Source organism: Macrobrachium rosenbergii, chromosome 49 (assembly GCF_040412425.1).
Source record: "Macrobrachium rosenbergii isolate ZJJX-2024 chromosome 49, ASM4041242v1, whole genome shotgun sequence".
Lineage (NCBI taxonomy): Eukaryota > Metazoa > Arthropoda > Malacostraca > Decapoda > Palaemonidae > Macrobrachium > Macrobrachium rosenbergii.
The window spans coordinates 10,204,790-10,220,346 of NC_089789.1; the positions used below are offsets into that span (position 1 = coordinate 10,204,790).

General features: G+C 33.2%; 1 protein-coding gene across 13 annotated transcripts in view; it reads right to left on the reverse strand.

Annotated features, from left to right (window-relative positions):
* The window catches only part of LOC136832076 (serine-rich adhesin for platelets), a 242,065-nt gene that overhangs the window by 21,990 nt on the left and 204,518 nt on the right, over window positions 1–15,557 (reverse strand). For 6 of the 13 annotated variants that reach the window (XM_067092706.1, XM_067092700.1, XM_067092697.1 and 3 more), the window contains one exon: window positions 13,132–13,179. The exons of 6 other annotated variants lie outside the window; for them this stretch is intronic. In XM_067092706.1, coding sequence (XP_066948807.1) covers window positions 13,132–13,179 — 48 coding nt within the window. Of the gene's footprint in view, window positions 1–7,264; window positions 7,324–13,131; window positions 13,180–15,557 lie in introns of those variants that run through there. One more of the 13 variants, XM_067092704.1, reaches the window with a different exon arrangement.

Consider the following 15,557-nt stretch of genomic DNA (forward strand, 5'->3'; position numbering starts at 1 on the left):
ATCTCATTAGCAATTAGCTGAATATATCATTTGCTGGCATTTCCACCCTTTACTATTCAATGCTAAACTTTTCACTTTTTATCCATGTGAGGGTACTCCATTCTACTACTCTTGAAAGTCTGCCATACAAGTTCATGTGATTTTGACTTTTTCTATGAAAATACTGATTGATTTTAAATAATACTGAAAATATTGAGAATGCCAGCTCTTTGTTAAATTGTTGGTGGTTTGCTATATCAAGAATCGGTAGTTCTTTGAGAGATAAAACTAAGTTATACAGTCGATCCCCACCTATTCATGGTTCCGGATTTGCGGACTCACCGATTTGCAGATTTCTCTATGGAACATGTATACATATTATTCGCTGAAAATTTGCCTATTTGCGGTATTTTTCACTGATGAATATTCACTAATTACAGTACAGTACTGTATTTTCATGACTAAATGCATTTTTTTGTGATAAAACTATTAAAATACTCGGGTATAAGCATTTTTAGAGATTTTCTGTGCTTGAACTATCAAAATAGGCAGTTCTAAGCATTTTAAGAGGTGTTTTACGTATTCGCGGATTTTAGCTATTTGCAGGAGGTTGTGGTACACACCCCCCCGTGAATTCTGGGGGTCGGCTGTATACTCTTTAAGAAATGTGTGAACTTTTCTCTCTGTACATGCATATACAAGCTAAAAGATGAAAATTAAAACTTTCTCTGTAAATTCTTGAAAAGTTCTATGTATGAAAACATACTGTGTATTTAAATAAGAAAACTGAAGTTTTTTCTTGCAAATTTTTAAATGGGATTTCTCTGTGAAAACTTTGTCACATCTAAACTTACAAACCCTCCCACCTTCATCCAAAAATGGGGGTAAAAGGTACACAAACAGGCAACACACATCGAGCATGCTTGTAAAGTTCCCTTTTTAAAGAAAATAAACACAATTTGGAGATGTTTCATGAGAAACCTCAGTATTTTGTTGATGTTGAAACCCTTTCATTTCCTAACCCAGAAAATCTTTAGGTCTGAAAAGAGCAAAAAATATTTCCACAAACTACAAACAGAAATTATCAAGTATCTTAATGCAAAATTCATATCACAATTCTAACACTCAGAGAGAAATAAAATAAACACAAATATAGTGTAATAAATTTAAACATTAATATATACTCACTTGTCTGGAAAGAAAAGAAAGTACACATGATACATAAAATAAAATAACCCAAATGCAATGGATGATGATTAATATGCCATGTTTCAGTGAGCCTAAATATCTGCCAACCCAATATTTACACAAAAATTATACTCAGGACATACAGAAAAGTGGTTGTAACAGAAAACTGCTGTGTGCTCCATATAAACATTTTCATGCTTTTTACAGTAAAATCATTTCTATTTTACTATGCTGATGTATCTAAAGGCAAGCAGCAAAACTCAATCATCAGTGCAAGTCATGAATTGTATGGCTGTACAGTTAGAATTCATTTTATACTGTCTGTATATTATCAAACATTTTTCACAATTTTCTTGTTGCATATAAATATGGAATGATATATCTTTAGTGATGAGAGTGCTTGTTTGAAAAAGGCATCATAAGAAAACCAAGAAAATAATTATTTCCAAGGGGCTTTCAAGAAGAACTGAGCCATATAATTGTTTTCCATTTTGAAACCCAATGGAAAGAAATCTTATAATTCATTATGGCAAGGAATCTATCTAACAACAACCTAGTTTTATGAAAATATGGTGAATTGTAACTTAAGACAATACTGCTAAGTCACATAAAGCTAGAAAGACTTATTCCAATTACTAACTCTAAAACATATTTTAGCTAGTACTGTAATTTATACAGGCACTAACAATCCCAGCTAATACAGTAATGCATACAATCACAATTCCAACTTGTTCAGTCATCAACAACCCCTGCTAGTACTGTACAGTAATATAGTCATTAAAAACCCTACTTCATACAATATTGTGTAAAGTCACTGATACCTAGCTGGAACATTATGTACACTCATAACAAATCTAGCTAGTACCACAAAGTAATGTGGAGTCATAAATAGTGCATTAAGTATATTCATCAATGATCCAAGCTAGTACAGTAATGCATCCTGTGTGATAAATTATGTACAAAGGTGCTGTTCATATCAAGTCTACATGATTGTACAGTTTAAAAGTCTGGTTCGTTTTACCTTTTCAAACTTATCACTAAATAAAACAGTAAGTATACGGCTAAATTTATGTCTAATGATTAAAGAAATTACAGTTATTTTCTTTCATTTAAGAAATAAATAGGTAGTCTGCATGTAGAAAATTACAATACTGAATCATATATGAAATAAATTCTATTGTACACAATACTTATCACAGAAACAATCATAAAAAAAGAAAAAGTTATTCTTCTTCCTGATAACTAAATCTTAAGTTTCTATACTAAGTTGTCATTTATTGTTAGCTTATTAAGTCATACTATTAAACTTAATATGCCACCAAAACTCACCATATCCAGTTTCTGGATATGACCATCTGTTGAAAGTACAGTACTGTATGAAGGGTGCACCCCATTAAATATTTGTCTTGTCAACTGAAAGGTTCTTGTCACACACAAAACCAATAGCAATTGAAATCAGGTTTCCTTCCAATTTACTGTAACTCTTCCTAGTGTTTTGAGGCAGCTTTGACTAAATCTAAAAGATTTTTAGATGAGATACAGACAAAAAGAGCTAATAATCCAAACACTACCTTCTATTTATGTGTACAGACAAGAAGAGCTAATAATCCAAGCACTACCTTCTATTTATGTGTAATGTTGGAGGTTGGCAATATGCAAAATACAGTCATCTAAAATACAGTAGTGACCAAATCTGTAGTCCCTTGATAGAACTAATTATTGCATAACCAGTAACTGTAACATTATTTCTCTGTTGCTAGAAAAAATGTATTCTCACTAATTTCACATTCTATATAAAATTCCAAATGTTTATTTTTAAAAATAAAAATATTTTCTGTGAAAAAAGGCACCACATTCCATAAAAAAAGCTGAAAACTGACAAAGTATTTTAACTACAGTATACAGAAAACATTAGTATACATCTTTTACCAAACTACTGCTCTTGATAACTGCAAATAGACAAAGCAGCTGCTCACTATGCAACTGCACTAATCCTCATGCAAATAGGAAGAAGCAGAAAGCTGTGAGAATAAGCTTGTCATAACCACTGACTATCCAGTACAGTAGTTACTTTTGAAAGCTTTGTTTTATCATGAAACTTCTGTGTGAATGATAAGAACCTGTTTAGTTTTCTGGGAAAAAGATGAGCTCTTCTACAAGATATCAATGTAATCCTCTGGAGATACTGTACTATTGATTCTTACAATTAAAAAAAGCTGATGATCATACCATTTTATCAACCTTTATTGACCAACTGGCTTTTGAAAAGTTAAATGGATGGCATGGGTAACAATTACCAGCATTAATGACAAATTCTAATCTTGATTCAACATATAACACTAAAAAAGAAAACAAGCATACTTCTCCCAGCACATAAGCCTCCAATTTGTTCAAGCAATATTATGCAACCAGATAAGTATCACTGCATAATAGAAAAAAGCAAAGAGATAAGAGTTGTTTTGTAGGAAATCAGTATTAACATATATATTTTACATAACATTCAGTAAATTAAAAAAATTTATAGTTTATTTACACAGAGTCTGAGTACTTCATCATCAATGCATTTTCCAAAGTTAGAATTGTCCTCAATAAAGCTATATCAGCCACCAGCAAGAAAAGTTTGTTTAAACTACTGTTACAATATGTGACTTCTAACTTAAATTTTGCTACTAGCCTGGGCAATGAGCCTTACACAATTGCCAATGAGATACAATTCTTGTACTGAGTTAAATTTAATTTTGTAAATACTATAGCCAGATCAACATGATTTATGCATTATGCTTTGGTATACAGCTTTGAGCTGTTGGAATATATATACTACAGTCTATAGATTATAAACAAGAATGGAAGCATGTAAGGCATGTGACTTTATGCAAACAGTGCCATATATATTATACTTGTATCATACTTCATACAGCAATGTCATTTTCAGGAATCTAAAGTTTTAAGTTACAAAGTATTCAACTTGGATAAAAGCAGAGCTGGCTGAAAGCAAAAGCAAGCTAAATATCTGCTTAGGGACCCTGTGGCCACAGGAGCACATTTTTTTGTGTGATAGGTAAATGGCAGCCATACAAAAACTCAGCATTATCAGGGTAGGTAGGTAATACTTCCTTCAGTACTAAAAGTGCCAAAGTGCAGACTTGACACCAGAGTGCTTGTGGTTTTGGTGTTTTTTCATAAGAAAGGCAAAACTGGACAGGCTGACATTGGTATGATAAAAGCAATGCAGCTGTGACTACATAAAACTGATAATGGGTGTGTTAGGTAATCTAGCACATCCATCATGTTTGCCATTGATCAAGCTTTGACAACAGTCAATAGCTTTGTTAGCACTGAAACAGTTAGGGATGCCCACATCAAATTTTACTTAGCCCTGGAAATGACTCCAGTATCGGAGACCATTCTGCACCATCACAGGCTGTTCAGTATCAAAAAAGGCAAATACAACATGCATTCTCTGCATCCCAGTGAAACCATCTTAGCAACAGCAATATAAATCAGCCAATGCAAAAACAAAACTACAATATTTTTGTCAAGTGGTATAGAAATTTTAGCAAGAGCAATTATGGAGGAAAAACTTGCAAAGAGAAATATGTTATAACTCACCAAGCCAAAACATCCACAGAGAGGGAAAAGGAGTTAATTAATAAGTGGATATGGGCAAGAATGAAAGGAAAGTAAAAGATACACCCAGTTATCTGGGTGATGCAGTTGAAGACACCTTGAGAGGACTTGTGACATTCCCCAAACAGAATATAGTAACTGAAGATATGTATTACTAAAGGGAAATTCTATTATGGAATTATTTGTCATTAATGATTAAATAAAGAAAAGTGCTTGTTCGGTACAAAAGTTTGAATTCTTAACAATTGCTTTTCTTGCAACTCACTGATTTTCTACTTTACTTTCTACTGTGTATCTCACAATTAAGTTAACCATGCACTAAATCAATTATAACCTGATCTAAGGTACCAATTATTTATCCTGAAAATGTGTATGAGCATGAGCATGGGTATATAGGATCAGAGGTGGTGGTACACATAAGAGAGAAATAGATACATGTTTCGATCAGATTAGGAATGAATCCTACCCCATCCCACAAAAAAGACACTGCACTTGTTGAATTGTGTAATAAAATATATACCAGATGTACAAACAAAAGCAGCAACCACTGAAAATTTTATATAGCTAAAATTAGAGGTATTTAATACAAGTATTTAAAAACCTTTATTAGAGGTCTAAACTTTAAGAACTGGACACCTGTAGCAAAATGTAAACTGATGCATCAAGTACGCATTGTATGGAGCAAGTAATGTCTAATATGTACAGTACTTACAAACTGAGTAATTAAATTACTTGCATCGTACTGAAATCAACAGCAAAAGAATTACAGTACAGCATGTGCTTTTGTTGTTATGAGCTTGCTTTGATAATGTTGTACAATACAATAATGTCCCTTGAGCGTGATGGCTACAGTAAGTGATTCAAGCACAGTTGTGAGACATGACTTGGTCAAATACCTCTAAATGCTTCTAAGTATAACTGATGAAACGTAAGTGATATGGACAGATATCTCACATGGGCAAGATATTTTGTTTTGGGACACTGCAATTTTCATGTGCTATGGATCAGATTAATGCTAAAAATTATGAATTCAAATTGGAAATGATATTGGGAATACTAACTCCAAAAAATGTTTTCATAATTCACAAAAGAAATAGATAGGAAATACAATGAATAAGAGTTTGCCATTCTTTCAAAGTCAAGGCTGAGAACATAAAACAAAACATACCAGACTAATTATGCCCTTGAATCTTTCTCTCCCTCTCTTTTTGAAGAAATGGTGTTAAAACTTAGGTACCTTAAAACAGGTTAGTGCAATAATGTATGGGTATTTATTCCTAGAGGGTCAATTTAAATGCAACATTCTTTCCGGTTTGATAGTATAAATCACCCTTGCATGACCTACGTGGAATGAATCTCTGCATCTTTCTCTATAAACATCGTGAATCTTTCTACTTTCCTATCTAATTTGCTTTTTCTGAAATGACAGCTCCCAAAACAAAGTATGTTTAATGTATACAATCCCTAAATTTCTGCAGAGTAAGCGATGTTACAGGAATTTATAATATTAATTTATATCTATATTTCTGAGTCATTTATTATGAAATTCACTTTTGCAAAAAAAAAGATATCAACACAAGCATGTTATAAGTTTCCAACTGCCTCACACCTCTCAAAATTTTATCATAATTCTCACTTTGCTTTTTTACCATATTTTATATCCCTAAAGGTCTTCTGCAGTGCTCTTGTTTCTTGCTACATTACTTTCTTCCTTTTATATTTCACCCGTTACCTTTGTTTCTTCCTACCTGGCTGGCCAACTTCCTATTCTCTAACCTTGTCCAATTTCACTTCTCATTAAGAGCAAATCCTATGGACATGCCCTATGAGTCTAAAATTGTGACTCAGTGTCTCATTAAAACTGATTATATAGATGTCATTGTTACTGTACTGAGAGATGCCCTAACTACCAGATATATATTAATGTCATTTATGAACTCAGCATTTACACTGAAAGACATATTGGGTTTGTTACATGGATGATAATTTTGCTAGCATTGATGGAGAATTTAATTTAATATTTGTGTTACTTTTCAAGTACTGTACAGTAATGCAAACATGTATCAAAATAAACTTTAATAACAAGTTCTACTTTTGATTCTAAAATACCCACAATGAGGCATACAGTCACAGGCACTCTAACTCTGCAAATGTGAATTCAAAGATTTTTCCTTGCTTTACCTCACTACTTACACACAGTAATAAAATATATAACACTCAAGGCTTTAGTGAATATCTAGTGACTTCTAAGACCACAGGTTGAGTGACAAAGACCAAAAGCTGTGTTACATGGTACCATAAACAATTTGTGAAACAGAACACTTGCCAATTAAGAGAACACAACAGTATATTGTACCTACATCTTAAGAAATCAAATTACTGTATGGTGTACAAGAAAAATCAGATTAATATTAAAAAGATTAGATAACAATTACTGTCATAGTGTAGTTTATCCAAGATCAATGACAAACCAATCATAGCACCATTACTTACGTTGGGAGTGTAAAAGATAGAGGTAGTGGGCAGGAGCTGATGAGTTGCATAAAAGAGCAAGAAAATTAGTCAAAAGGGTCAGGAAATTAAACCATGGTTACGTTAGTTAAGGCAGACTTTTGCTGTAAAAAAAAGACAGCTAACAAACAATATAGCACTGACAACATCTATATTAAAAACCACAATACAGTATTGAATTATAAAAATTAAATATTGATTCAGTGGATGCAGGCAGTTAGCAGGGAGATTTTTCATTTACTGGACAAAATGCTTTAATCCATGTGTCTAATTTTGAAAAAGTTAATTATCCTGCAAAACAAGAAATCTAGAATGAAGTATGAAAAGATTCACTTTAAAAATAACTGAAATGTCACAACATTACAACACTAAACACTTGTATGTTTACCTACTTAAACAAAGCTCCTAAGAATTGTGAAATAAAATCTGAAACAATATCAATTATATACTGTACTTAAAGCCACATTTATGAAAATTATGTTGTAATGTTGGTATATGAAAGACAGAAAGATTTAGCTGCCAGGATCACATAATTTTACTCTCATTTGATTTTTATGGAGTTAGACACAGCTTTCTTTCTAATGGTGTGGCAGGTACTGAAAATATAAATAACATTACATTCAAGAGTAGTTAACTGATCTGTAACTGTATGTAATCCTCTCCATAGCAAATATCTACTTTTAATATATTTCCTTTCACTGCAACAAAATCTTACAGGTGACTAACTTTTGGTGACAAATTACAAAACTGTAACAATCAGTGTTGATAAATATTTGAAATATTTTTACAGTACTGTATTGTGATTCATTGCTAAAAGTCTACATTGAAAATTACAAGGTTAGGAACCATGGTAGCAAAAATTCATTCAAAAGATCAAATAAGGAATCAAGTTAGCACATCTACAAAGTTAATCAAATCATAAGAGGTATAAAACACAACAGGGATGTATGTAATGTTAAAAACAACAAAGTATGATAATTCAGAGTACTATAAAGGTAAAAGGTAAATATACTCGTAAAATGTCAGTAAAAATAAGAGTTCATGAGAACATTAAAAGGATTAATTTGACACAATTGCCCTTTCTATCTGTTTGCAAATGTACATATTTTCCCAACTCCTTTGCCAACCTTTACAGAGACACTATCAAAATAATCACATCAAGGCCCTATATAAGTGGCCATACCTAAATGGTAGTGATCATTATGGACCCAAAAACTGATGGCAGAAAGAGGACCTTAATTCTGAAGCATCTTCCATAACCAGTGGGGTAGGTAGGTGATGTGAAATGCACTGCAGGTCTACACTCATTATTCCAAAACTACCAATAAAAAGATGGAACTGTGTACTTTTTAATACATATTCAGTCCTTTGATGAGGTAAGTCTCTATTCATCCTTACTGAGTAGCTTCCCATGACCTAAGGTAATGCTGAAAACTTAGGGAGAAAAACAAAGGGAAACAGTTGCTTAAAACTTGAAGGAGGTTACCAAGATGGTAGTTTACTTGTTTGGGTTAGAACATATCTTACTTGACTGGTGAACTCATGTTGCTCAAATAGGAAGCAGAGGGTAGTACAGCACCATAAGAGGCAGTTGTTAATATGGTTTTACCGTCCAGTATTAGAATCACCAGCTATAAGGTTGGGAAACTTGTTATAAAGAGAAGGCATGTTAATGTAAAAATTGGAAATGACAGATACTAAGTAATCTGCAATGGTCTCTGTTGTTCTTTCTAAGCTAGAAACAAAGACCAAGTTGTAGTGACTGAATCCCTGTAATACCAGACAAATTCATCATAATAAACTCTTTCTCAATTATTTCAATATTAAAGGAGAGGATGAGAAAATGAAGAATTCATTCAAAATACATTCGTCATAGGAAACAATATGATAACTATTAAACTGATGGACATAATAATGCTATTACGTCATCAATGATCAAAACTGGAAAACATTCAGTACTATGAACTTTTCTGGGAGCATTCAGGTAAAAGAATTATATTAATATTCAATCATTATGCATATTTAAAATATTTCTAACAAGAGTAAAAGACTGACATGAAATACAGTATATCCATTACACTTTTGATGACAAATTACTCTATCTCCAAGAAGCCTTGTTATGAAAATGCTTATTCACTATCAAAGCTTTAGACATTACAGAACTGATATATATACATATATTTACAGAAAGAGTACATTAGCAAAGCTAATCCAAATAAAAAAGCATGATCACTACCACTGCAAAAAGATCTGTAATATGTACAGTATTAAAAAAAAACACAGGACACCAAAGGCATTATAGCCCAATATTATGTACAGAGAGGCAACAAATGAGTGACAAAAACAAAATCTCGCTTGAGCTGGTTATCAGTGAAATGCTCCTTTACTCATAATTATGGTAATATTACGATAACTTTAATAGTGTCTCCTTTAAGTGAAATGTTCAGTAAGTTTCACATCTAACTTCAAGGATGGGAAATGATGAAACCACCTATCAAAATATATTTGAATAATCCACAGTAGTATTTAATTACCTTGCAATGGAACAAAGGTCAAAACTGAAATGATCTGCACAGAAAAATGAAGAGAATATAATACGGTATATTTTTAATGAATAAAAACTTAATGAATTAAAAACATGAAAAATGACTGCAGCAAGTTGGTTTCTTCTCGTTGTTTGTCTAATGTTATTGACAACCTATACTGATACTGTAATGACATAGATATCAATATAATTACAAACAAATATTTTCTTAATTGGGAAATGCCTATAACCTTAGCAATGAACTCATTCCATACATACAAGGAACCTATATGAAAAAATTGAAATAAAATTATTAAAAGAATTCAATCCAGACTAAGGAGAAGAAACAAAATGCTAACAAGACAACCTAATTTCCTGTGATAATTATTTAAGGGATGAAGTTGGCTAAAAAAATTCAGTCACTGCTCACATAAAACTTTTTCACAGAAATTGCTTCAAAGGAGACAAAATTTGGGATAAAACTGCACCGAAATTACATTTTTCACAAGACAATCATTACACAAAAGCAATTCATGAAATACACATCCATTCAGTACAAACTTTATCTGGTAGATGATCATTCAACTGCCTTTAACATTGTACAAGTAATGTATCAATAAAAAAAATTTATTTCTATTTTATTTTGGCCAAAAGTGAAATACTAATCACTAAGTATATTTTGCCCCTAAGAAATTAAAAACACAAATCCAATTTACTTTGAGTCCTTGTTCACAAGGCTAATAACACACTGCCCTAAAATGGAAGACTGCAGTATCTGCAAAGATACAAAATTGAGAAAAATGGTAGATACTCCCTTGCCTTACTACTGATTTTGCAGATACTGCAAATGGGATCCCCTAAATACTCGTGGAAAGCATTGAAGAATCATTCTGAAACTACATTAACTTGGTATTAGTGTTTCAAGAACCTCAATTTTGAAAATTTTGCAGATACTGCAGTTTTCCATTTTAGGGCAGCACATACTTTATGTACTGCTGAGGCTAGAAATGAATTGTGTTTTATACTTCTTGATTACACTGAGAACCTTTTGTTGATTTATGTTATGAAACCTGCACATAGGTGATGATAAAGATCTTACCATAACAGAGAAATAATAATTTAAAATATTTGTGTTCACAGTGGAATTCTATTTGATGACAATACTTTAGTTATGTAATGCCAAAATTTCTGAGACCAGTATGTGCATGTCATTAATAATGCTTTGGCAGAGTCCAAGAATGGGATAGGACACTGTAACAGTGCATCAAATAAAGCATAATTTTCAGGATATCTTCAGAGATTACCTTTGTGGATGGGTATGTATGACAGTGATGAATTAAGTCTCAAAATTCCTGTGGGAGAACGCTGACATATTGTATGTCACTGTGCTTATCTCTTTCAGACACAGTTGGCCCTTGGCTTAAACTAGATTTATCTCTGGCAGTTTGAAAAAAGAATGTAGCTAGAAATAATCTGATAAGGAAAAAATCACAAGAATTTCCAAAATGGGACACCTGAATTTATTGTGTGGAATCCAAGTGAATGAAGTGATTTGCAGGTATGTCCTGTGGGCTAGTGATGCCTCTTGCATTCCAGCATGACTCAGTGGTATCAATCTTTGTTAAAAATTTATCTGAGTAGTATGTATGCTTCATATTTTGTTGTTTTGCTGCTTGGGTTGTTTGCATCTGTTTTTAAGAAAAAACTGAATCCTAAGAATCATTTAAGCGGTAAAAAAAATCCCTCAAAACTGAAGGAAGTTTATAAAGTGCCAACTCTCAAGGAGAAAACAAAAACCCTAGATCCTTTGAAAACTGGTCTGACCATTGCCAAGATGGACCAAAAGTTGGTAAGAGTGAATCAAGCACCAACCCCATAAAGACCAACGAGGGAAAAATTCATGGAAGTGCAGATGCTGATCCAACAATGGCAAAAATGGTCTTTCAGGTTCATGATATAGTGCTTGCAAAGACTGAAAGCATTAAAGTCTGTGGCTGGAGGACTTGTCATCAAAAACATATCCCTTTTGATGGGAAATTTTTATGTGAAACGCACTTAGCCTCCATGAATACCACAGGGAAGAGGCTGAGGAGAGTAAGAGGAAACAGTTGGAGGCTAGTAAGGGCTGTGGCTAGCCATGTTAAGTGTTACTAATTGAAAAACTTAAACATGAGAAAATTAGCATCAACATTGTTCCTAGAATATAAAAAACTTATAAAGGGGACAGGCTACTTTCCAGCGCAAGTCGTCTATTGTGATGATTGTGTGTGCATATCCAGATGTAAAGTATTGATAAAATTATTCCACAGGGACAGAACAAACATTTATATGCTTGCATCAACGACTGACAATCTGATTTTTGGGTACTGTATCTGTAAAAGCCCCATTCATCATTATGCTGGTTTGTTCATCTCTGCTTTATACATATTGTATGAATTCAATGCAAGTGCCATTCAGGTAGCAAAAAATGCCTTGTCAGTGACATCTTGCATCTAACAATGGCACAGTTTAAATATTGTATAGATCTGTCATGCAACTGAGTAATGATTATTTGTGTCAGTCATATGCTCAAAAACTGTTCTTACTTTTAATTTACAGTATTCACAGTTAACAAGATCATGCATTATTTCTCTTCAATCAAGTTAATCCTTGAGCTTTGCATTGCAAAACCTACTACAGTATGTACAATTTTACTATAAGCAAGAACTTATCTTAAAAGTGCTTATAACATTCCTAGAAAATCATGATACAGTACCTGAGGCCTGAAACATCTAAAGACATAAGTCTTGAAGTAAATCTTGCTTGAACTTGCAATACATACATTTTTACAATTTACAAGCATTTGAAATGCCAGCACAGCGCATGAAAACAGGCACACTTTACAAGGGTAGTTTTGAGTAGCATTTTCCGATGGAATGGAATTTGTGCTTTTATACAATAGTGGTTAAAATCCTATACAGTGAATATGTTATATGTGAAGAATGGTAAATTGAAACTCATAAGTACAAAAGCCAAACTGATGTGTCAGCAGGAGATAAATACACAATTACTCATGATACAGTGAAGAAAAGTATTTAATGAAATACAGAAGTATAACATGCACAAAAACTGTTGCATGCTCTTTTTGGGAAAGCACTCAGACTGGAATTTTGCTTACAGTAAATGCATGAACTTATAATAAACTACTTGGTGCTGTGAATTCATTTCATGAATCCTAGGATAAGCTATGACTGTAAAGTTAAAAGATGCACGACTGTTTATGTGATTCTATGATGGCTCGCCACTAAAAGTATCTCACTCACTTGTGGAAAGGGGGTCCTGAAGCACTAGCGGAGTTTCGTGCTGCTCCTCTGTTATGTCATGACATACACAATGGGCATTAGTTTACAAATACGCTCATCTGTCAAAATAGTCTCTCAAGCTACAACCTCTTATAATATATCTAACCTGCAGGAGGTTTTGAATCTCATAACCTCTCAGTACAATTGCATTTCTGCCAATAATGCTTTACACAATCCAAAACTGTTAAGTTTTCCAGGTGCAGCTCGGTAAATTTATGCAGATATTGTATACAGAAGGCCAATCTATAGTAAATATAAACAGAAGTTGGAATCATTTGCAATACCAAATAGATTACTTGTGAACACAAACTGGCCAACACACACGCTAACTTTATTATTACCAGAGTAGATGTGCCAAGGGCAAGTATTCTACTGGTGGGAAAAATTGCAACCTAAGTGCTTAGGGTTCATATGCCTTCTACACTATAAGAAAGGAACAATGCTCTTTGTAAGCAGCACTGTATCAAGTTTGAGTTTAAGCAAAATAAAAAAAAATATATGCAATGATTAAAGAGTCGTAATACAGTATTTTCTGTCACACAAGCAAGGAATCAGCATTAAAATCAACCAAAAAATTCAGTGCAAGGAAACCCCCTTTGCTAAACCATTGCAACAAGGGTTGTAAGCAGTTTTCTGCAGCAAAAGTGAAATAATCACACAAGCAGTACAAGAAATGGGTAAACTTTTTCATTTTAAATCGGGTGTAAATCCTTTTTTCCCTAAATTTTCATTTTCAGTCATTTCACATTGTCCAAACTAAATTATTCCCTAACTCATACATGCAAAGGCTTTGCTAAAAAACAATAGGCAGAGGAAAGCAAATACTATAATGAAAGGAATATAGCTACTGTACTATATTAGCTTTTACCCATATCTTAAAAATTATAAATTTGGTATAAACAAATTCACTGCCTGATGCCTTTATACCAGATGCTATAGTATATATTAAAATTTACATTGGTTTTGTTTCAAAAGGAATGTTCAGGGTAAAAATTCCCAAAAGATCTCACCAGTCTTTAAATATTACAAAAGCAAATGTGTGTGGAAACTTGGTCTCTTCTTACTAGTAATTTAGTATTGTTTACTACCAATAAAGGCAAGGCAATGAACTCTAAGAATACAAAAATAGTAATTTAAGATAAATTTCAAGTTTTAAAGAACCCAAATTTTCAAGCAAGGTATAGCTCCCTTTCACTCTCACCCACCTTCTGCAGTGTAAAGCTACTCTCCCAAATTAATATACTTTAATTTAATGGAAGGGAAGGGAGAAGAGGCCTTGATATGCAGCGGCGGCCTCTATCTACAATACACAATTTTTTTAAAACACTTATGTAATCAAAGTCTGAAAAGCTCCTAATCTCTGAAATACACATGGTGTCTTACTTTCTTGTGATGTGATGTCAAGTTTGGCAGCAAGTTCAAAGTTCCTTATTGATTTTGGGTCCCCATAATCAACTTCAGCTGACTTTCTTTTCATATAGTTAACCCACAAGTTGTGATTGATAGCTTAAGCTGTCCTACTTTCTAAAACATACTCTGGAGTTTTTTCATTAGCAAGAGTAGAGAAACTGCTTATCAGGTCTCAGTTCCTACTGTTTTCTGTGAAAGAAATTTATCTTTATTTCACAGAAAGCCATCATTAATTGGGGACTCTGGTATTTTTTAAAAACAATGGTAGGGAAAAAAGTTTGTCTTGTGACTGACTTGGCCTTAAACACTTTTATTTAAGTAGGTCCTCAACTTATGGCGAGGAATCCATTCCAGTACCGTGCTGTAAGTTGATTTCCTTTGTAAGTCGTGGTTTCACTGTTATCGGCGTTTGAACAGCGGTTACCTCTCCGTAACTTGATGTTGCATCAAGTTACAGCGCCGTAAGCACTGTTGATTTGGTGACTATTCTTGCCATTAATGCTGTCAACAGCACCATAACTTGATGCAACATCAAGCTACGGCACTGAAAAAGCGCCGTAAGATCAAGTCCGCCATAAGTGGGTGATGCATTTAAGTAACAGTGTTTCCTTTTGGGTTATGATGATTATGACATTTGATATTCTGATTACATTACTGTATAACTGACTTCCAATCTTGTTGGATAATTTTATTGTAAAGTAATAATTTTTGGTGAAACCCATGTTCATGTATGATTCTCAGTTAATCTCATACAAAGCCTTCTGGGAGAGTTGGGACACACTTCACTCTCCATCTCTTCTTCCCTATTCAAGGTCTTCCTATCTTCCTAAATCTACTTAAAGCTAAGACAGATTAGAATTCAACCCTTTTGTTTTTTTTATGTATGCAAATATTCTTGTTGTAATACCTACATAATTCATATGACTAGGTGGAAGGCAGGAATAGCTTAGTTAGGTCACAGTCAAATTCTTTATGAA